The 24,098-nt window shown below is 47.5% G+C and overlaps 1 protein-coding gene across 1 annotated transcript; it reads right to left on the reverse strand.

The window, feature by feature from the left end:
- Nucleotides 1–1,503: 1,503 nt before the first annotated feature.
- LOC311155088 (inverted formin-2-like) lies at nt 1,504–22,950 on the reverse strand (the record flags this gene model as incomplete). Its single annotated transcript, XM_084207995.1, has 5 exons — nt 22,861–22,950; nt 4,467–4,875; nt 3,036–3,151; nt 2,333–2,492; nt 1,504–1,541 (listed from the first exon to the last, which is right to left on the reverse strand). The coding sequence occupies exons 2-5, from the start codon at nt 4,858–4,860 to the stop codon at nt 1,504–1,506; spliced, it is 708 nt and encodes a 235-aa protein (XP_084064121.1). The 5' UTR covers nt 4,861–4,875; nt 22,861–22,950.
- Nucleotides 22,951–24,098: the final 1,148 nt, after the last annotated feature.

The raw sequence follows: 24,098 nt of genomic DNA on the forward strand, positions 1-24,098 counted from the left end.
AGCTCTCACCAAGTCCCACAGATTATTTCCTGCACATTGGGGAAAGGCTTTTATGGGACAAGGGAAAACAAGAGAGTGTGCAAGCCTGGGTGGATGTGTCATTCTTACTGTCGTTGGCGAGCAGAAGGGCTCTGTTCACTACAGCATCCAAGGACTCCCAGAGCAGGAGGCTGGAGTGATGAGAGGGTTCCAGGTGCAGCAGGCTCTGCAGGATGGACAGCAGCTGGACAGAGACTGGAGAGCGGCTCACCTGGAAGACAGAGCAGGTTCTGTCACAGCAAGGCTGGTTCCCAGCAAAGTGGATTAACTTTGCCATTGTGCGAGGGGCACCCCATGCGAGGGGCAACTTACTTTATTGAAGAGAGATGAAAAGACCTCATGATGATCATTCATGTTTATGCCATCACATATCCTTAACAGCTCCTCATCATCCTCTATTTTGAACTCCTCAAATGTGTCACACTGGATAAGCAGATCCTCCTCCTCGATGTCTCTGCAATATTACAACACTCATTTTCAGTGGAGAGCCCTTCACTAATTTTCAGATGACTGTTTTTGTTAAATGGCTTTTATCTCTTTGCCTCTCAGCCTCAGCCAGTTGGTGTTGAAAATACCCAAATCTGCCTGATTTATAAAGGAGGAGATGCCACCAGTGCATCCTTTCTTGAACTGAATGCACCTCTTTCTACAATCAACAAATACAAAGGAATGGGACTTCTCATGGCATAACCTGGCCCGATGTAGGCTTGCTATGGAATTCTCCTTGGAGCTGTAACAACAGAGAGGCATTCTGACCTTTTTGAAATAAGGCCACCACCTTCCTTTTTTTAACTGAAAATATTCCAGTGATGTTTCTATTTGAAAAACCTCCTTCTCTGTTATTCATAATTGAATTAAAAAAACCCACAGACACTCTAAAGCTGACTTTTCCAGCACTCTCAAGACCACTCAGTGTTAGAATTTTACAGTTGCTGCTCTAATAAAAGATCTTCTCTTCCCTAATTTTTATGGTGTTGGATGGAGCAATTTCAGTTACATGGATAACTGCAACTCACATAAACTGCATTCTACAATTTATCACAGATGTTTCTGATAGAACATAATTTTAAAATTACATTCATATATGCATTAGTAAATTGTTTTAGCTGGATGCTTCTGGGACCAACAGCAGCAGTGAAGGGGTGTTGAACACAGTGAGCTGCTCAGTGAGCCCACAGCACTGCTTCAGATTCAGTCTGAAACAGCCTCAATGAGGACATTGCTACTCCATCTGTGCCCAGAGCCTCTGTGCATGCCATCTGTGCCAACAGCTGTCCCTGTCACACTGTGGTTGGCAACAGCATCTTAACACTGGCCAAATGCTCCCATGGAATGGGTGCATACAAGCATGGTCCACTCCACCCAAGCACACCCCACTTCACACAACAGAAGATTGGTTAAGTATTAAGTTTCCAAAGCTACTTCACTGTGAAACCCATTAAAAAAAAATTTAGGTAGAGATGCTTACCTTAGCTTATCTAAAACATCCAACAGCTGAAGCCCTGGCAGGTGAAAAAAAATAGATATAGTTGCATTATGACCCACTTGGTATTTATTTGTTATGATCTTTATATAGGTTATGTTCACAAACACTTTTTGTAGAGAGAAAAAGTGAAAATATCTTCAGATGGATCTATCAAAGTGGGTAGAGTCGCCTGGTAAATGATGAGACACCACAGCACACATCTGCAGCACCTGAGGGAACCACTGCACAGTCCCCCTGGGGTTATTGACTGACACAGGCACTTTTGAGGCAAGAGTGACCTCAGTCCAAATTAGACATCTAAAATCAGTCTGATGCAGTGCGAATGTTCCTTGATCTCCATAGACAGAAATGGAGCCCAGGCTCACCAGCTCAGCTGCCCCAGCACGTGAGGTGAATCCCAACAATGGTACCTAGGAGCCTGGGATTCCAGCAGTTGGAAAGTTCTGAACCATGGGAAAGCCTCTGTGGCTCAGCTGAGCAGACACAGAGTGAAGAAACTTTATCAACTCTTACAAGTAGTTGCAATGTATGGAAATGTGGTCACATAAGATGGTTGGTTATAGAAATGCTCTGAAGAAGCTCAAGTGATACAGTGCTGCTGGGATTCCAGACAAGATCAAAGCTATAGGAAAGCAACAAAATAAAATCTGTTGACAGAAAGGCTGTTGAGAATAAAGGTCAAAAGAAAGAAGAAAATTAATATTTGCAGGGTGCTCCCCAGCCTCTTCAGGCACTTTATGGATACATCTGTAAAAAACTCACTTGGTAACTGACTTTCTCCAGGGAAAGTGTAACAAACATCCTCACCTATGAACTCGTTTCTGATCTGTGTCCTTGTTCTTAGCTCTTCTTTGCCCAGGATGATGGCATTGATGGCACTCAGCAGTGTCACCATGTAGGGCACGTTGTCTGTGTTGGACAGCTCGTTCATGATGATGCTGAACCGATACTGCTGGTTCTTCACACTCTGAGGGAAACACAGCTGGTATTACACAGGGATGGTCTGTACAGACAGAACTGCCCATGAGCGTGGTGCAGGCTCTCAGATGGAATTAGCATCTGAAATCCTCAGTTTGTCCTGCTGTGCACAGGACAGGAAGACAGGGGTAAAAGCAGCACTCCTCCCTTATGGAGCAGGGGCTGGTTGGCACAGAAAGTCATTGAAAACACCTCTTGGGTCCCTTTGTGCTTTCTGGTAACTGATGCATGTACCTGAGCTCGTGGGCAGTGAAACCTGGGGATGTGGCACCATTTATTCTGCTGATCAGGTGGTGCTTTTGCTGCCAGAAAACACCTTGAGGGTGGCAGTAATCTGTCCACACAAGTCACAGAACAGCACCATAGACCTACACTGACCACAAAAGACTTCCTACAGCTTTCACTTTATAAACCCCTACTTCTCTTACCAAAACAATGCAAAATAAACTTTATTCCCACCCTTTTCTGTGGTATGGATCTGTCTGCATGGATCAAAGCTGAGCCATTCCTCCTGCTCCAACCAAACACTTGCCTTGTAATGGTCCAAAGCATCCAGAGCCAAAGAGTGGCCATCTGATGAGTAAATGCACAGTGCAGCCAGGAGCTCAAATATTTGCTTTTTGACCATGACATTAGTAGTGTCAAGTGCTGTAGGAAAAACAGAACAAAAAAAAAGCAGAATTTATGATGACATCAATGTTCTAAATCTCAGTGTCTTCTGCTACACAATTTACAAGCAGTAGTTGAAAAGAGACTGAAAGAGGGGATCCAGTACAATGGAAGATGGGAAGAGAAATATCTTAATGTACAGATATCCCATCCCAATAGCATTATATAATGGTAACTTCTAGTGGGAACAGTAAATGCTACAGGTATCCCTTTGGCATTTTGGTGCAGCTTGTAAATTCCTCCTTTCCATGTCCCAGTGACATGCTGCAAGAGCAGCCAAGATTTTCCAGCATTTACAAAATTTATTTCCCATTTTCACATATGGGAACTTTCCAGAACAGCAGAGGAACAATTTTCTTTGATTAATGACACTTATTTTTTGTGCAGAAAAGCTAAATATGGATATGAGTTAGAGCAATTGTTCCAATGGGTCCCCATGTATTCCCTTTTTGCACTACTCTTTCTCTGTGAGCCCTGGGAGCTGGGAGGGAATGCATTAGGCTCTCTTATTTTTCCTATATTAGAGCACAAAGAAGCTCCAGCACTGAAAATCCAGGACACCCCCATTTTCACAACACAAAAATGCCAGGTCGATATTTTATATAGGCTAAGAAAACCCAGGGTGAAGAGGAAAGACAGGGACTTCAAAACTAAAGAGGGAAGCAAGTCAGCTTTCAGACAAAATGCATTTTAAAAGCTATTAATAAGGGTTTCTGGGAACAGAAGTCATCCTTCCAGCACCAGCACCATTAAGTGCTGTACTGTAAGTCCTACAAGATGCCCTGATGAATTTCAAAGCTAATGATGAGCCAAGTGAATGGCAGGAGAATGTAAGTGCTGTCACCGACCATCTTCCAGGAGGAGCAGAGTGAGCAGCACACAGAGCAGCCTCTCTTGAGTCCAAACATGCCACTTCCCCTCCTCTTTACAGGCTACAAGACTCCAAGCCCTTTCAGCTCCTCTCCTCTGCCCTTGGGGCTCTCAAAGACTGAATAGCAAATGTCTGCTGACAACCAAAGAGCTGAAGATTCCCCATGCCTGTGTACAGATAAGGCTGGGTTTATCCCCAGCTCCTCAGCAAACTATGACAATATTTGTGTGGAAATAGCACTGGGTGGCAAAGGCAATGTGATTTCACAGCAGTTTTATTTTAAAGAAAAAGCCAATCTCATGAATCAGTTGTGACCAACCCTTTCCAACTAGCCTGGTGCAGGGCAGGAGGATAAGCAACAGCAAAGTGCCCCCTCCACCCAGTGCTGCATGTGATGGATGAAGCAGGAAGGTGTCCCCTCACCCTGGAAGAGTTTTCTGACGTAGCCCTCGTTGCTCACAATGTATTCTATGCCTTTGTGGGAGTTCATCACCGCTCGCACGCAGCTGATGCAGGTGAGCTGCAGCAAGGCATCGGATATCCTGGCCACCCCTCGTCCTGACAGCCTGTCCAGGGCCTCCAGGAGGAGATCCAGCCCAGACAGCTCCAGGAACTGGACCATCCAGGCATCATCACTGTTCTCCAGCCTCTTCCTCAGCCCGGAGTAGTTCACCACCGAGGGCATTTGCAGGAGGCGGATGCACAGCTCTGGCTCTGCATTCTCCAGGTTGGCCTCTGTCTGGTCGGTCTCCTGGGGTCCCAGCTTCTCCTTCAGGGCAGCCCACTTCTTGTGGGCACCTTCCTTTTTGATTGACATGGTGAACAGTTTGTTCTGAAAGAAAAAGAAAAGACAAAGTGAGGAGTTTGTCTGGACTGACCAAAAAATATCTAGTAGCTCTGCTTTTTAATTAGTGAATGAATTAGTAATTTAATTAGTATTTAATCAGTAATTGGGATGTAAATTACAGCAGGTCATTTACTACAGCAGGTCTGAGCTTTCCACCATGTAGGACATACACTGGAACCAGTCCTCTGTTGAAGAAACTAAATATATCCCCACCTTACCCACACACATTACATTCAGGCTCTGAAGACTCTGTGGAGAGACTTTTAGCACATCCAAGCCAGCAAACACAGCTTTAAAAGTAGCCAATTTGCACCAGTCAATTGCCACTACCTATTTTCATGCAGTGAAAGGAAAAGGTTGGAGGCAGCATTATCAGCTCTGAACTCCTAATGCCCATTAAACCACTTCAGAATCTCACTGTGCTGGAGAGGCTGTGCAGTTTCTAGGCATTTGTAATGGGATGGAAAAATAATTCTGAGCATATCCTGCTCGTAAGAGCATCTGATTACCCTGTTCCTTTTTCGCTCTTGTTTCTTTTGACTGATGTTGAGGTTAATTTTATAGCACTCACTTAATCCCTTCCTGTCTGCTGTAACAGCAAATATGTTTGTACACTGGTGTTTATGCCTGATAATGCCGGAGCCTGGCAGGCTGTGAGTGCAGGTAGAGCAGCAGGAGGCTGGCTACAAACACAGCAGAGCCCTTTTTTGGAGATGGGGAGCAATGGCCCGTCTCCTGGAGGGCATGGCCTGTCCAGCCAGGCCAGCAGCAGCAGGGAAGGCCAGGAACTGATTCAGCACACAGAAACTGCCAAGTGCAACTCTTGATGCCAGATTTTACGGTTTTAGGCAGGATTATTATTTTTCAGTCTCACCGGGACCAAGTCACACGATGCCGGTCCTTTTCAAGGCTGCACGCCAAAGTTTTGGCCACTGAGATTAGCTCAGCTGGTCACAGCACCATGCTAATAATGCCAAGGATGTGGATTTGATCCCCAAATGGGCCTTTCACTTATGAGTTGGATTTGATGATCCTCGTGGGTCCCTTCCAACTCAGAATATTCTGTGAATCTCTGATTCTGTTTAAAAGCTGAATTACTCCCATAGATGACAGTTTTCCCCACAAAAATTGATGCCACCTCCCCATCCTGCCACACCATCAGTACCTCTGTTCCCCTGGGCTGCTGAGCCTGCAAAGAGCTCAAGATAACCTGGGGCCAGTTGGCCCCAAAACTCAGCACTGAGGGGACTGAGGGGATTATGGCAGACTCTTATTTTCACTTTCCAGCTCGAGCACAAGGCTTTCTAGCCCAGCAGTGACTAAAAAAATGCTTGAAAAATCTAAACTAAGTAATCTCAGGAAGGTTTTGTTTCCAGAAAGGCAACATAAAGGATGGACCCTTTACACTGGTTGGAAAAAAAAAATCTCATTTTAAAGCCTGTTGTGTGATTTTTCCTGGGGACTGTGCCATTGAGAAAGGTCCTGGCTCCTTCCCTGCAGCTTCTGTTTTGCCCAAAGAGTCATTCTGGCAATCTCCCCTTGGCAAATAAACAGCCAAAAGATTTGCTCAGTGCTTAGTGACAGGCATGATATTATAGGCCTAAATATGCCTCTTGGAAAGATGCAAAGTGTGATGGGATAGGACACTTGAAAAATTTCCCTGAGAAAATGTGATGGTGGGACTTTCTGGCAGCTCACAGCATCAAAATCTGCATTGAGAGGTCAGAGGGGTGGAAGAGCTAGCAGGATTTGGTGACAGAAGATCCATTTAGAGAGCTCTGGAGAAACCCTCTTGCAGAGTTTTCTTTTGCTCCAGTAGGAAAGAAGCTGGCCAAGCACCCAGTGGCTCCCTGTTCTGTTAGCTGAAAAAATGATGGTTGCGATCCAAAAACATGAAGTGGCAAATATACCATCTGAGAACACACTGTACAGCTGAAAAGTGATAAAAAGGACCATAAAAAAACCAACCCAACCAATCCCCAAACAAACCTCCCTGCCAAAGCACAGGCTTGAATTTCCAAGGTTTGTCATCACTCCCTGCAGTCCAGAGCCCTTACTCACTCTTGGTAAAATTCTTTTTGGGATTAGTCAACCCCAGTCCCTCCCCTGTATTCAAGCCCAGGAATTTGGGTTAGGCTTGATGCAAAGGAGAAGATAAATCCTTCCTCACTGGAGGGAGAGAAGCAAAAGTTTCCTGCCCCAGGTTCACAGGGATGGGGCAGCATCCCACACCTCTTTGGTGACTGCAAATCCACAGCCATGGGGCTGGAGAGGTCCCCCTGCAGTCAAATTCTCTTGCTCTCTGTGCATGGAGCCCAGACATCTCTTTCCAGTGCTGGGGTCAAGCTGGACCTTCAGTGTGGGGCAGTACTGAGGACCATCTGACCTGGGGGCTGGTCAGCCCCTGGGGCTGCAGAAGTGGCTGCCAACTGCAGGCTCCTCTTCCCTTGTGTGACTTCATTCATACTCAAAAAATCACTTTTTTTTTCATTTAAACATGAATAAACATTTCTTATCCAGCCAGATAACCAAGCAGGCTGACCTTTTGCTCCCAGATGTATGACTGCCTCATTATATCGTATTTGTATTATATTGTATCAGCTACAGCAAGTCAGAGAAATTAGAACAGCATTATTGACCTCATGCTTAGCTGATTCCTGAAAATTAAGCTCCACCAGTGCAACAGGAGGCAGGAAATACCGGGAGAGCATCCTGTTTACCAGCAGATTTGTTCTGAATTATCCTTCCCTCCCACCTGCTCTGCACAGATGTGAAGAGATGAGAAACAGAAGCGGGCAGCACCCCTCCAAACAGCCCTGGTTTGTGTTTTCATGCACTAAAATGAACAAATTGGATTGATTCAATATTCTTCCCCACAGAGAGTGCACTCTTTTTGTAGGAAAGGATAAAGGTAGCTAATGCATCTAATTGTAAAAAGGGAATAAAATAAACAGGAGCTGTACTCTATAAATGGGAAGGAGATGAATATGGAGGAGATGGCAATACGACTTTGCAGATGGTGTGATAAATCTGTTTACAAACACAGATAAGGGTGATATATTGTGAATGCAACGTCTTTCCATATTTTCCACAAAGCAAAGTGTTGCAAAGATGTTCGGATACATCCTTGAAGGGCTGTTGGTTTTGTCTTCTATCTCTGACCACAGGAGCTTGTTAGCAGGTGAATGATCTCAGCAGAGTGAGACAGACAGGACTGAAATGGAGCACACCTGTATGGCAGGCTCACAGGGGCTATTTACACTGTGTTGGCCAAGGGAAGGAAAGTGTCCTGACAAAACCAGACAGGACAGCTGAACACACCTCACCTTTTGGTGAGCAGAAGGCCACAGGGAGCTTTGCTTTTTGTTTCCCAGGGCAGAGAGGGGGCTGTGATGGTGGAGGCAATATCCCCAGAGCCTGTGTCTGACCGTGCCTGCAGCCCCCACGCTCTGCCTCCCCAGCACCGGGGCTGGTGCTGCTCCCTTGGGCACTGACAGCCTGTCTGTGCTTGCTGCTGTGGGGACACTCACAGCCACAACAAGGAACCACAGAATACTTTAACTTAGATTAAAGACCTCTGAGATCATCCAGTCCAACCATTAACCCAGCACCACCAAGCCCACCACTAAACCATGTCCCCAAGTGCCACCTCCACATGCCTTAAATGCAATCCTCTCCTCATCCTCTCACCCTCAGCAGCTGGTTAGCCCTGATGGGGAATCACAGAATGCTAAGGGGTTAGAATGGACCCTAAAGATCATCTAGTCCCATCTCCCCTACCAGACCAGGTTGCTCAAAGGCCCATCCAGCCTGGCCTGGATGCCAGGGTTGTGGCATCCACAACCTCCCTGGGCAACCTGTGACAGTGTCTAGCTATCCTCACAGTAAAAAATTTCCCCCTCTTTCAATCTGCACCCATTACTCCTTGTCCTGTCACTACAGTTCCTGATGGAGAGTCTCTCTCTGGCTTCCCTGTAGGGACCCTTCAGATACTGGAAGGTTGCTAGAAGGTCTAAAGCAGCATCAATGTAAAAGTACTCTCAATTTCAGGAGATTCCTTTGGGGAACCTAAAGGTATCCTGAGAGCTTGTGTTCTTGCACGTGGCAACAGCAACATCACAATTCATGGTGCCAACTCCTTGGATCACTGGGTTTGCAAAGTTATAATGTTCTCTGCATCCATCCAACCTGGTCTGTAAAATTTTCTCCTCCTTTCTTTCTAAATCAGGTGCTTCCCAGATTCAGTTTTCTGTGCCTCTCTGTCCTTCAAGTCCACTCCTAGGGAGATGACATCTGTGGGAGATAAATCAGGGCACATCAATACTTCCTCCATCCTGTGAAGCTGCAGAGAACAGAGCTGCAGAGCACAGCTTTCAGTCTAAATTATTACATGCCTCCAGGATGACACGGATCACAGCAAGGACTGGGGAGGACATGTAAAAAGAGATTTCTCGGGGCAGCTAAGTATAATTGAGTGAAAACAAAAGGGAGAAAAACTGCAGGTCAAAACTATTCTGAATTTTTGGGGAGCAGACCCACTGCCTATGCAGAAGAATGGGACTTTGGGGCTGCTGTGTGTGAGGGGGAACAGCAGCTCCTTGCTGCCCTTTGAAGAATTCTGGGAGCATCCCAATCCCGCATGCTGCCCTCACAGCCCCCTGCTCCCCTCCACAAGACTGCCAGGGTGAGGAAAGCTGCTTTTTGCTGCTCAGCTCCCTCTCCCTTCCATGCCTGCTCCTGGCACTCAGGAGCCTGTTCTGCCTGGCTGACTGCTAATGACAGGTTTCACTTCTGGGGAGCTCCAGTTTTCCCTCTGCTGCTGGGAACATGCCAAGCCTTTGTATTTTGCAACATGTCAGACTACTCAGTCCCTAAAAAGAAACAACATCCTGGCTTTGTGCTTTCCAAAATCACTTCTGGAAGTGTGATGTGTTTCCTTCACCTCTCGTTTTGCTTTCATCTGTGCTGCTGTTTTCCTATGCAGCGTTGGAAGAGCTCAACCACATGAAGGCCAACAAACCATCCTCCCATGCACCCAGATGAGTTGGGGGAAACCACAGATCTCTATTTTAGACACCAACCTGACCCCATCAGTGTCTGTGGGAGCCAGCAGCATTTTCAGTCTCCCAGGGCAGCTGGAATAAGGGCACGGTGGGAAATTCAGGCAAGCAAACCCAAGGCAAGGTTTGCACAACAGACCCTGCCCCAGCAAGTGCTGCTCCATCCTTCTGCTGCCATGGCCAGTAGCCTCAGCAGTCTTTAGATCTACAGGTATTCTGTAACCACCTGTATCAGAGGCCAGAACGTGTGATTCATGATCAAAACATGAAAAGGTTTTGGAATGAGTGCCCACTCTTGCTCTTCAGTACTGAAGAAGGTCTCTGGCACGCTGTGCTTTGCTTTGGCACAGCCTACAGGAGCTCTCACAACACAGCCCAGGTCAGCTGTGGCCTCAGCAGTGCTGCAAACCATTATGGGGAGTATTCTGTGCTTAGGAAATGAGGGAGCATGGACACACGTCCTGCTGCAGCTGTGGGCAGGAACTGAGCCATCCACACTGCCTGGGCCTGGCACTGGGCTGGCAATGGCAGCAAAATCCCAGAAAAGGACTTCAGTGCACAGACAAAGGGTGCCCATCCTGCTATAAATTTGTATGTATTTTGCCAGTATAGCTTATTCTTTCACAAATAAAGGAAAAACATGTTGTTCTGATTCAGTCCCATTCACCACTATCAGGATGCTGCGTGCCAGCACAGCTTTTCTCTCCTGGGCAACTACAGACTGCACTATTGTGTGATGTCTCACAAAATGGGTAAATGTGTCCATTCAATATGTATTGGAAGCAGTGGAGTTACACCAGATTTAACCCCACCAGGAAAAAAAAAAAATCACTGGTGCACTCTTCCTCAGTGAAAAAACACATTTCTCACTGGGCTGCTACAGGACCACAAACTAATCAAGCTCAAGTGAGATGCTCAAGGACATTTATGTCTTCAGTGGCCTCTAAACCATTATTTATATGAGAGGTTCCACAAGCTTAGCTCCAAATGGGTTTGAAACCTCTCTTTGTTACTGTAAGCGTGAAGACACAATAATCACTTCCCTTTACGTGGTGAGCCAGGTTGAAACCCGACTGGTGCAGCTGTCAGATTTTGTTTCTGTAATGGCCACTGCCACTGGAGGGGAAAGTGGCTTATCTGTGTGAGTCAGACAAACCAGCTTTCCATGGTGGGTACAAACCCTGGGCACCCTCACGTGTACCCCAGCCCTGGCAGGCACACAGGCTGCAGGGCTGTGAGGTGAGGTGGTGGCCAGCACTGGCCCCATGCAGAGGGTGCAGCCCCCAGTGCCTCCCCCCAGTCCTTCCCCACTGCTGCCAGAGGGGCTTCCTGACTCCAGCCAGAAAGGAATGGGACTGGGGTCCAGGTCCCATGAAGACTCAGATGGGAATAAGGTGGGTCTGGAGATTCCCCTGCTCCAGCGCCCGCAGGCTCAGGCAGGGGCAGCAGCTCCATCTGCCAGCGATTTCAGCACCATTCAGCATTTTGGGATGCAGTCATTGTTATCATTTGGGGTCATGTGAGGAGTAGAAACTGTTACCCAGCAACATGGACAGTGCAGTGGTAACTTTCTAAGACTCCTGGCTTCTGCTCTGTGGGAAGCTGTCACACAAGCAGATATGACAGCCAAAACCCTTTTATAGCCTTTTTTTTTTTTTTTTGTTGCTGATGTTTTTAAAAACCTCCCCAGGACGCCAAGAGGACAGAGAAAACTGTCAGAGGGAAGAATTCCTACCTCAGAGCTGAAGCCAACTTATTCCATTGTCTCTCCCACATGGAAGGATACTCCTCAACCAGTTGTGTGAGCCCTCCCTTCCCCAGCCAGGTCCTTTTCTCCTTCTCTCATCAAGCAACCTTCTTGCCAACATACTGTAAATCCCCAAAGAGCGTCTTTACAATTCACACACTCTAAGAAAGTTCAACAGGATGTCAGTGTCTGATAGTAAGCAAATACCACTCTCCAGAAAGGTGCAAGGAAGTGACTTTTCTGTAGACTCCAGGGAAGGCATTTGCATGTCATTTGTCACCCCCATTCACCCCGTGCTGGTGGCTGGCAGGTGTCACTTCCCCGTGGGCTGGGGAGGTGGGAGCCTTGTCCCCACTCCATGTCTGTGTCCCAGTATGAAGAAGCACTCCTGGCATGGGGTGACTCAAAGCAGGGAAATGACCAAAGCAGGGTAACGACCTGGCAGAGGAAAGGAAAAACAAAAAGAGGATGCAGGGTGGTCAGGGGGTGGGATGGAGAGCCCTGGTGTGGGTGGGGACAGCCCCTTGCATCTTGCATAAGCTGAGCTGGGTTTTCTGGCTTTGTGGCACCAGAGCTTTAAACAGTGCAAGGCCTCAGGGGTCTTTGCAATGCTGAAAGAACAGCTTGAAATCTTGAGGATGTCTAACCCAGGGCTGCCCACCCAGCAAAGGCTGGGAGCTCTGGCAGTGTCCCCTGGACACGGGCTCGATGACAAGAATTCTGCTCACATTGGGCACCACTGAGGTCCTGCTGAGCTTCAGCCCAGCTTTTATGGGCTGAGAAGGCTCTGAAGACATTAAAAGCTTTTTTTTTTTACAGAAAACATCTCTGCGCCTTTCTGGCTGATATTTAATGTGAAAGCTAGTTTGTGAGCCACAGCTGCAAAATGCATCCACTCAGCCCCTCAGGAGGTGTTAAGTGAACCCAGCCATTATTAAATTGTGAATATTTCAACGTGGCCCATTTCAGCATAAACCTCCTGCCTGGCTCAGGGGTAGCAGTTCAGCTTCAAATGTTTATTTCTTACTCTGTGAGGTTCTACCCTGAACTGAACCTCCCAGATCAAAAGTTGGAACCCACATCAAGAGTCTTCCTGCCTTAGGTGGGAAACTCAAGCCTTGTGTACACGAGCACAACTCCCCCAGTATCAGAAATACACTGATCTGTCTGCCCCTTGGTCCAAATTCAGTTGGCCTTTAAGAGACCAAACTGCCCACGTGCTTTCTAATTAAAACAGTTTCACCACAACAATGTAATGTCCAAGGAAATGACTCTGCATAATTCCCCATCCTGCCATAGGAAACACTCTGGGGGTGTGCACATACAATCCAGGACTATTGTTAATTCAGGATGGGTTTTACAGCAGCAAATGAATGTCCCTTTACATTTCATGCAGTCCTGAAGTGTAATCCCCAAGGCTTCAAAAGATTAGTCACTAATCTGGCTCTTGGGAGCAGGACCAGGCTCGCAGCCGGTTTTAGGGGAAAAAAATAAAATTAAGAGGAAAAAAAAAATCCTGCAAAGAAAGGATTGTGATGGTGCAAATTCCTGTCCTTGAAAACCATGGAAGCAATGTAAAAGGTTATCAATCAGGGCCCATTAGGTTTCATCTGAAGGCCGGATCCAAGAAATACAGAAATGTTTCTCCTTCTAGAGAGGTTCCATCATTTCTGACGTGAAAAAAAAAAAAAACCCACCCAACAAAACCCCACAAAAAAACCCCCGAAAAACCCAAAAACAAAAAAGCAGAAGTGGAGAAATTGGGCTGAAAAGCAGGAAAACCAGCTCTCAGGCTGCACTGTTCCTCTGCAGGCTACATGGACATGAACTTCCAAGTTTCTCAGAGAGAGGGCTAAATGGCTTTCCCCCAGCAAATCAGCCCAATTTTACCTCAATTTTCTAGCAGATGATTTGGTGGTCCTCTGAATATTAACTACACCAAAATCAAATAGATTACATCAAGAACTAAGAGTTTAATTCCATGTTAGGTAAAATATAGCAGAGACCCTCTACTTTTTGAGTATCACTCTGCTGCCTCTGAATCACAGAGCAATGGCTTGACTGCCCACATGGCCTGTGCACATAATTCAGGAATCCAATTAAACAGACATAAATACAACCCATTTGCCTTTAGGAATTAGATTATTCCTAATGACAGCAATCAGTGTCTTCTCACTGCTCTATGTTTCTGTGACAAATTCATTACCACACCAGTGTCTTTTCAAGGAAGTCATGTCCAGGGTTTTGGAAAGGGAACACCCAGCTCATTTCACTGGGAGACCTGTGCCAGCCAGAGGTCTGCTGCAATGGCTCTTTCTAGGTGATCCTGCCTAAAATGCCTCTTATCACTCCCTTCTAAATCACTGAACATCAGCACAGATGTTATTCAAGAATCCGAGGTGCAATAATCACCTCTGCTTCTCTGTGATGGTTTTTGTTGGGTACTCTGTCACCCATGGGGCAAGTGATAACAACTACAGGTCTACAGGGGGAAAATTAGGGAAATAAACTTGCATAATTCAATTTCTCTGCTCATCTGAGAACTGAACTCTGAGTTAGGTAAGCAGAAGGAGTGCCAAACAAAGTGCTGAAATGGCACTGAAGGGGGATTAGGCATGGAAGAAGATGTACAAATTTAGGGAGAGAGCGAAGTAAAATTTAAGGGAAGAGCCAAATCCTCCCCCTGCCCACAAGGTTTCTGGCCTCAGCAACATGACCTTGTACACTGGGGGCAGCAGGAGATGCCAGAAGAGCTACTGGGGTGTAAATGGGGTGAACTAATTATGACCTTCCCAGGTATTGGGACAGCACAGTGACAGCAGCCACTTTGCTCCCTTGTGGGGAGCAGAGACATCTGAGCATCCTCAGGAAACCACGGGAGCAAGACAGGAACTGCAGAGCTGAGTGCTGCTGGCTCTTACTGAATTTCTCTACTCTCCTTGAAGACTGACATCCCTCCAGCTCTCTTGTCACAGACCAGCTCTCTGATTGCTTTGTGGCTAAATGCATTCACTTTGGAGGATGTTAGAAGGAGGGGAAAAAAGCCTTCTGAAGTACTCTTCATCCGATGAATACTTCAGATAACAAAAATAAAAGATTCTGCTACTGCCAGTAGCATATTTCTGAGAGTTTTGTATCTAATGGGGTTGATCTGCTTAAAACATCCATAACATTTGCTCTGCAGTTCTTTTGGGAGAAAGCTTCTGCAAGAAAGAAACATGGGGAGGGTGTTTTGGGGAGGGTGCGTCCACCTGAGGAGATTTACCCATGAACTGTGAGGAACCTGGAAGCTTAATTTGGAAAGGTGTTGACAAAAATCTCTGCCAAAACCCCAAAGTGCACCAGCAGTTCTGCCCAGAGCACAGAGCCACGTGCAGGTTTCTAAGGGATGTATGTGCTGCTAAGCACAGGTAAGAAGGCTCATATTTATTGTTTATTTATCCTGCATACATACAGTGCACCCGTGCCAAGGCTGCAGGGGAGCCGCTTAGGCGCTGCCAGGATGAAGGGTGCCACAGCAGCTGGACTCTGCTCCCTGGCACACATGCTGGTGCTGCAGCAGCAAAAAGATGTAATTACAGAAAAAAGACCTTCTGAGCCCTGCCCCAGACAAAGACAGGCAGCAGGCCCTGCCCAGGTACAGGGTTTAGCTGCATCCTTCCAGCACAAGCACAAACCCTCCCCACCTGCACAAGGGTGAAGATCTTCAGGCAGGCAGTAGCTCTTCCCTAAGAACCAGTTTGATGCTGGAGGTCCACAGAGGAAAGGTTGAGGGCATCACTAAGCCAAAGAGCTACCCAGACCCATATTTACAGACATCCCTTCTGAACAGAGCTATGAGAACATCAGCATGGTGCAGAAGGGGGAAGTGTTTCTCCAAACTGGTTACAAATGCCATTCCCTTCTCCCGAGATCAGCTTTTCCATTCAGCTGCTGCTGAATCACAGGGGCTGGTATCTCATCTGCTGAACACCCCAAATGCAAACATCCTGAGTGTTTTTGTTCAGATAAGGCTGACCACAGCCAGGGTTCCTAATGGCAGGGGTGAAGCAGGTATTGCACACATTAAGGAGACCAGCCCCAGATACTGCCAGGTATTTTCCTGCTCACTGGTGTGAATGTGAACATTACCAAGGCTAATGAGAGAACCTGCTCAGCTGCCAATTCAAGAAGTTAAGCATTTGAGCTGTTTAAAATAAATGCTTGAAGAAGGCTGGCTTAGCATGATTTCAACATTAATCCAGTCCAAAGACGCCTATGGAGTATTTTCTCTACTGCTGGGTAAAAAAGTTTGAAGGGCCTATTTTGTAACACAGTAATCCTACAACATCAATGGGTTTAACCTTTCATTTTGCTACAGTACTCATTCCAGCTGTTTTGAGAGGACCTAAAATTGTCCCCTTAGATACTAACTTTCCAGTTCCAACCCAGTCTTTGAATTAATGTGAAAAGATTTCAGTATGGCCCAACCAACTGGGGATCATGGGAAAGGTTTCATGCTTGGTCAAAATGACCTTATTATGCAAAGCAGGATATCTAATGATTATAATTTTGATCTTTTTCAGTTTTTCCTTATCACTTTAGATACGGTTTTGTTCTTTGCAAAGAAATCAGTTTTCAATCCTATCCTCAGGTATGCATAGTCCAAAGAGTTGCAGTGCTTTATGCCAGCTGAACATGTGGCTGTCATTAATCTTCGAGAGGAAAATCACTATGTTTGTCTGATAAGTTAATATACAATGAATATTAGGATATAATTTTATAAGTGATTCATCTCTTCACATATGGCTTGCTTTCTTACAAGTGTTAACAGAACAGGGGTTTGGGAATTACAGGCTTGTAAATCAATTTAGCTTTGTGTTAGTCCTTTCCCTTCCTTTCTAGATAAATAGAGGCCTTATTTAAGGCTTGGTAATGTTTGCAGAGGTTCAGTCCATTTCCAGTAATGGAAACAACAAAACCCAAAATTTATCCTCAGGCTTATAAAAGAAGCTTCAGGACTGGGTAAATATAAAATAACTCATGAATATTGGACAGCTTGTTCTGAAATGGGAAACTACAGCCCATCAGTGCATAAACAAGTGAGCACAGCCAGGCAGGCTTGGAAAGGAGCCTTCCAAGGGAGAAATGGAGCAGCTCAGCCAGTTTTCAGATGAGAGCTACTCAGGGAGCCTGCTGCCACATAGGCATGACACAAACCAGAAAGGAAGCAAGTTATAAAATCTATCAGGGAATAAAAACATTTATTCCCCAGTTCACCTTCATGGCAGGCTCACATTTGAACCATTTGTCATATAAGTCAAGAAGAAGACACATTCACAAATACTTTCTAAATAGCAGAGCCCACTGCTGACATGACAGGTAAATATTGCATTCTTACAGTTTCTTACTGTAAGAAGTGTGAACTTTTCTTCTCTGGCTCAGAGCAGATTTGCTGCACTGCATTGTGCACACAGTTGACAGTTAAGCCGACCAATTCTAAAGGATTTATCTTTTTTTTTCTTTTCTAAATAGCAGAAGTAATTAATCTGCTTCAGAGAATGAATCAGCCTTTTCTGAGCTAAAACACACAGAGGAGATTGTGGCTGTTTCTGGGGCAGGAGGGAGGCTTACTCACACAGCTGATGCAGCCACCCAGGGCGTACAGCTGTGGGCTGCAAGGGGGGCAAAACCCCAGAGCTGCACCCCAGAACGCCCCAGTGCCACCCTGTGCCCCCAGGGGACCTGCTGGGACAGAGGGAATGGGCTCAGCCCTGCAGGGCTGAGGGAAGAGATGAGCCAGGACACAAGGAATGGCCCAGGGAGGGCTGTGTGGCTTTGCCTCTCCTCCTGCAGCCCTGGGTGGCACATCCTGCCCTCCAGGGCTGCACTCACTCCTATGAATAAATCAGCAGCCATCCTTTCATTTAGGTGAAGCACCTTGATCTGGGCCAGAAGGTGGGATGAGTTGATTTGCACAGTTTGACTTCTCAGTAGGCTGTGGGAAGAAAAGCACTGCTCACAAAAAGCTGCTGCTCTGTACTGTGGGAACCTCTGTCAGAAAATAAAGCTAATGCTTAGCTCACTGCTTCCAGCCCATGCTCAGCAATGACTTAACAGAAAAGCAGGACAAGCAAAGAGCAGACAGCTCCCAGAAAGGGGAAGCCAGCAGAACAGAAGCAGCACGGAGATAGCTGCCTCATTAAAAATAATGCAACTGAACCCACGGAGCGAGTGTAACAGTTATGCCTTTGCCGCACTGACAAAAGCAGAGCTGCTCACCAAAATTATAAATAAATCAATCAATCAAGATGATGCCAACCTCATTCATTGATCTGGAGAGAGGAAAGGGGCTCTGCTGCTGCTGCTTCCCTCCTGTCATCCCCTCTGGCTGTGCTTCCCACCAGGGAAGGGCTTGCCTTGCAGTCCCTGGGACAGGAGTGGGGCTGGCATGTTCCTCCCTCTGGGGAATGCAGGGAAGGGGTGGGACAGGTGGCCATGGCTCCCTGTGCAGAGCAAACTGGAGTGGAGCTCACTGGGCCTCTGCACTGCCAAAATCACCAACATTTTCCATCCTAAAGTACAACTAAATATAGAGGTTTTATGGCCGCAGGATGCCTCCTTTCCCACACTTTCCTGGAGTGGTCTCCAAATTCCTCTGCTGTCCTTGCTTGTTAAAATGTGACTCAGCTTTCCCATCTGGAAAAGTGGAGACCCACACAGCTCCAAGGTGGCCAGCTGCCACCAGTGATGTTTAATGTTAGTGTTAGCCATCAGCTTGGGAGCAATAGAGGCCCCCAAAAGGCTTTGCAAGTTGGGTTTGGGATGAAATCAGCATCAGAGAGCCTGTAGGTACTCTGGGAGCAGCAATGCAAACCATCAGCACCAAGGAGTGACTGAGGACACCTGCTCACAGACTCTAATGGAAGAGCAAACCCCTGCTCTGGCCTCTAACATTCCACAAAATTAATACTGCTCACACCTCAGCTGAATAATGATCCTGGTAAAAACAACAAGTGGGAAGTCAATGCCAAGTAGCAGCACCTGGTGATAATTACTCCAACCATGCCAAGTTCAACATCAGCCCTTACCAACTACAGCATTTGGCAGCTCTTCATTTGCCTGTTCTTGTGATACTGGACAAAGTGCTGGACCAATGTCCCTCCTGGAATGAGCTGTTTCTTTTGTGGTTATTAAACACTCCGGAATCAGCTGAGTGACTCCAATGTTGGAATGAGGATTTCATCCACTGTCTCTCAGTCCTTTCTGGCTTTGTCTGGTGTCCTTTATCAACTCAGATGGTTTTTCAGAGACCTTGAAATACACCATCAAATGCTACAGAGCTTTTTGCAAACACTATTGCTTGCTTAAGAGTCTCATTGATCTGTGGCTCCAGCATTCCCAGCACTTTGAAATGTCAGCTCAGGTATTATAATAGTAGAAACAGCTGAATCCATGAACAATATGCATTCATTACATCAAACAGAAAACCCACCATGCTGTTAGATGCTCTCCTGATGCTTCCTGCAGATGTGAAAGGTTGGCTGACAAAGCAGCAACAAATGTTCATCTGCCACATTACACAATCACTAACTTTTAATTTTGGGCACTCCTGTAGATGCCGGGCAGTGACTCAGGGCCACATGTTTGAACCCCACACCCTATTTTCTTCTGTATTCAGTTTCATAAAATCACCTCATCTACCACTGACATTATCTGGTAGCAATCATAAAGCTTGGCTGATGCTCATTATTATTTTTTTTCCCAGGAAAAAGGAGCCAGAGGATACCTGCCCTTGACAAGGAATCTGAGAGGCACTGAAAAGTCACCCAAATGCTTTCTTTAAGCATTCCCAATTTGTGCTTCACTCCAGTCCTTAAAGCATGGCTGAAGAACTGGAACCTCTGGAATGGTGTGACAACCCCACACCAGACCTGTGAGCATGAAGCTGCCTTTCTTTAGAAGGAGACAGTCAAAACTCAAAATTTGATGTGACTTGTTTCCTTCCCTGAATTTGTTCTTAGCATTTTGGTTGGCAGCACAGGACTGGAGAAATCTCAGTAAAATTAAAATACAGATTGTTTGCCCACTCTGTTGCAGCACTTGGTGCTCTCAGTGCTTTTTCTGACCATTGGGAGATGAAGGCAGCCTCTGCAAGACCCAGCTCATGAACACTGTATGATAAACTGCTCACAGGCAATTCTGAGAAACACTGGAATAAACTTGAACTTGGTGGATAATGCCAAAGGGATTATAATATATTAAGTCAGAAGCAGGTAGTCATGCACTGAACATGAGGGGTATCATGCTGCAGGGCTGTGTCTACCTTGTGCAAAATATTTAGGTAGTTTTCACCTAGTTATACAAAAAGCAATGTACAATGTTAATGAATGGAGCAGGGATAACTCCTTATATTTATCTGCACCTACCAACTGCAGTATTTTGGACTGAGCAGAGCTAGATTTGTTCAGTGTCACTGTTTGGCCCCATGACCTGACTTTGTTGGTTCAGTGGTATTTTCTCTGAATCATTATTGATAGACCTCACTGCAAATATTAAGAGCAAGGACATTCAAGTGGGAGCTTAACCTGAGCTCAGATATGAGCACTGAGCTTGTCTGAAGTTCCTTCAGCTCGATGAAGGTTGCTCACTGCCCAACCTGCAGCAGGGTGCTGTTCCCCACTGCTGAATTACACCCATCTTCTACTCACAGCTGGCTGCAGTACAATGGTGGGATTAAACATCCTCATCAACAGAATAATCACTGCAGAAAAACCCCACATCTAATAATTGCTGCCATGGAAGTAAATCGGGTGGAAAGAAGGACAAAATGCAATTTAGCTTGCTTTGGTAAGAAAAATTTTCTGCTCAGCTACTCTGGGAAAACTATCCAGCACGCTTGGCACACATGACAGGACAAAGTTCAGCTTACAACACATTTGAAGCCATTTGCTGTGCAGTCCAGTGAAATCAGAAGTTTGCAAATTGAAGATAAAAATTTGTAATAAGCGGGGTACAGACCTAGAAGGATCAGACAATGAAATGGAAGGGGTCAGTCTGGTCTAGTAGGGGTCACTACTGCAAGTGAGGGAGACTCCACCCCACTTAACTTCTCCCTTCATGACAGAGCAAGTGGGGAAAGCTGAGAGAATACTGAACCAGCACAGAACGTGGGGATATGCAATAAAACTGGGATTAACAGAATATGGGGCTGGAATATGATGAGAGCTGACAGCAGAAAACAAAAAGTCAGATGGACACCAGGAGAGGAAAATCCCAGGATTTTCCCTTCCCTTCCCACCCCCCATCACAGGACAGGAGGAACCTGAGGAGGAGGTTAATTGCAGCACCTACCTGGTGAGGGATTTATTTCTAGGTGAGGTGTCAAAAACATGAGAAGCACAGGACAGACCTCTGAGCTCTGCAGCTCTGCTCATCCACAGGGAACTCAGAGATTAGGAAGCCCAGCTCACAACTGCCAGGGATCAGCAGAAGCTGGAGCCTGCTTCATGAAAGCAGACAGCGAGTTGGAGCTTGTTTGGCATTGCACAGTAAAGAGAAAAGCATGCAACTCCTATTTCTGCACTGATAAGAGAAAAGCACCAGGCAGGGAGAATGAAGCAGTCACCGGGCAAATACAAAGTAAGAGAAAGCCATATATTGGAGAAAGGATTATAATATCAGTTCAATTAAGGTGTGAAATTTCCTCTTCCCAGAAGGCTGGCAATAAATGAATTACAGTCATGTGCAATAAGGCATAATATAATTCTGTGTTTAGATTTGCTGACCTGCCAGGTCTCTTCCTGTCCTACGTTTAGATTATCTTTTATACAATGGGTCTTGTACACTGCTTGCATTTTTTTCAGCAATATTTTTGGATGACAGCCTAGAATGGGATTATTAACTTATAACAGGACAAAAAAAAAAATCTCATATCCTCAGATTCCTGCGATCCCTTCCCCCCTGCCCTCTGGTTTTGGCAGCCTCTGTTTAGTGGAAAAATAAGTTTAAGTGGATGGAAGAGAAATGAGATTAGTGGCCAGACAGCCCAAATTCTGAGCAAGTTCAGTAGGACGATAGCAAGCTCACTGTAACTCTGCTGAGTCCAACTTTCCTTTTCAACTAACTCAAGCCAGAAGTTTCCTTGCAGTCTATCAGGGAGCCTGAGGTGTTTTGCACCGTGTTTACCCAGAGAAATTCTTCAGTTTTAAGAATCCAAAAAAGAATGTGCAGTTCACAGTGCTGATCTGGTACAGGGAGGGACAACCACGAGCACCGTTTTGGGGTATTTCTTCTAAAATCAGTATGTTTGAGCACTCCTTCCCCACCCACGAGCTCTGGAATTCAGCTCTGTATACCGATGTTGCAAGAAGCCATTTAATCACTGCAGAGTTATTGAGCAAAAGGGAGGATGAGGCTGGAGAGAACTATGTGGGAAAACCGGGCAGGACTTGGGAGACCTTGTCTGAAAACCACTGGATAACAGAACAGAATCCGTCAAAACAAAAGCCTGAAAGTGGCCCAGCGCAGACGCAGGCACGCCATCCATCCAGTCCGTGCTGGGAGATGCTCTGCCAGCCCCAGGCACAGCAGGACCACATCCCGCCTGCACATCACACCTGCAACCCGCACCACGTTGCACCTACACGTGCAATCCGGACCACGTCGCACCCATGCACCGTGCGGCTGTACCTGCCAGCCGAAGGACACCCAGCAGCGGCAATCCCACCACCCGAGCCCCCGCACGGTGTGTCCGCGGCTGCAGTGGGACCGGCTCCCACCTGTGCGCTCCGCTCTCGCACCTGCAATCCGGACTCCATCCCGCCCATAAATACACCGCGCTGTTACATCCGCAGCCCGGACCGGCTCCCGCCTCTCCCGTGTACCGTCAGAGCGGCAGCGGGGCCCGTCCCGGCGATGCCGCCACACCTGCAGCCCAAACTGGGTCCCACCTACACCTCCCCGCCTCTGTCGCGCCTCCATCCCCTGCGCTCAGCCATCCCTCCTGCAGCTCCGGCCCGCCGAGCTCCTTGCTCCGCGGACACCGGCCGGTCTCAGCAGCCGGCAGCGGGGCACGGGGGATGCCCAGCCGGGCTGCAGCCCCGGGAGGGGGTTTAGCCCAACTTCTCCCGACCGAGAGGACCCCGCTCCCGCGATCGCCCCCGAGGCGGAGCTCGGCCTTACCGCGGCGGCTTTCCTGCGGCGGGGACGGCAGCGACCCTCTCGGCCCCCGACCCTGCTGCGGGCAGCGCCCCTCACCGCAGCCCCTCCGCCACCCGCAGCCGCCGGGCTCTGCCCGCCCGCGGGAGCCGCGCCCGGTTCCGGGGCGGGGCGCGGGCGGGGCGGGGGTCCGGACCGGCCCCGCCGGGGAAGTTTGTCTCCTCCCGGGCGGGGGTTCCGCCGCGCCGCCCCAAAGCTGTGTTCTGCCGGGTGTATTCCCTTGGCAGCCCCGCTGCCGTGTCCTGGTCTCGCCCTGGCAGACCATCTCCGCGGAACCAGTGCCGCGTCCCTCTCGCTGCAGAGGGGTGCTCGGGGTGCTGTCCGCCCCGGAGGCTCCCCGGTGTGCCCCTTCCTCCCGTGTCCCGCGGGCATCCTGGAGGCGAGCGCTGCCCCGCCCGGCCGCAGCCGTCTGACAGCCGGAGCGGCCCCGGTGGGAGCGGGTGCAGCCCCCGCCCGGCCCGGGGACCCTCTCAGACCAGCCCCGGGGCTGGGAGATGAGAGGAGAATCACGAAAGCTGGGGACAGGCAGCTCAGGCGGTCAGAGACCCAAGGGACCCGGCACCCTGCAATGTAAGCGCTTCACTTTTAGCATGGAATCATCGCATCGATCCGGTTGGAAAACACCTTTGAGATCATCGAGTCCAACCTTTATCCCATCATTGTCAAGCCCACCACTAAACCACATCCCCAAGTGCCGCATCATCTTTTAAATACCTCCGGGGGGGTGACTCCCGCTTCCCGGGATAGCCTGTTACAATCCTCGAATGTTGTACTTTGCATTGGGCTAGTAAAGTTAATATTTAAGCATTTTGCACAGATTTTTAGTGTATCCCCATGTAAACATCTAGTCAGATACAGCCTAAAACAAAAGTCAGTACAAGTTTCACATCTCATGGTACTTCAGATAGGCACAGTGGGCACCCAACCCAGCAGAATCTCAAGAAAGAGTGCCTTTGCCATTAGTAAAACACATCAGCTCGAGAGATGGGCAATGAAACGGCGGGGTTAAGCTAATTATTGACAGCCAAGTGGAGAGAATTTGGTGGAAAAGTGACCCCCTTTGTGGGTCAGAAGTGCTGTCTCCTATAGGCATTAGGGGCGTGAGTCAGTTCTGATTTCAGGCAGAGCCACTCAGCTTTGCCATCCAGAGAAAACCTGGCAGGGAAAATCATGGAGAGGGGAAATAACTGATAAAGTGTTTT

The sequence above is a fragment of the Fringilla coelebs genome (assembly GCF_963513975.1).
Source record: "Fringilla coelebs genome assembly, chromosome: 6".
Taxonomy (NCBI): domain Eukaryota; kingdom Metazoa; phylum Chordata; class Aves; order Passeriformes; family Fringillidae; genus Fringilla; species Fringilla coelebs.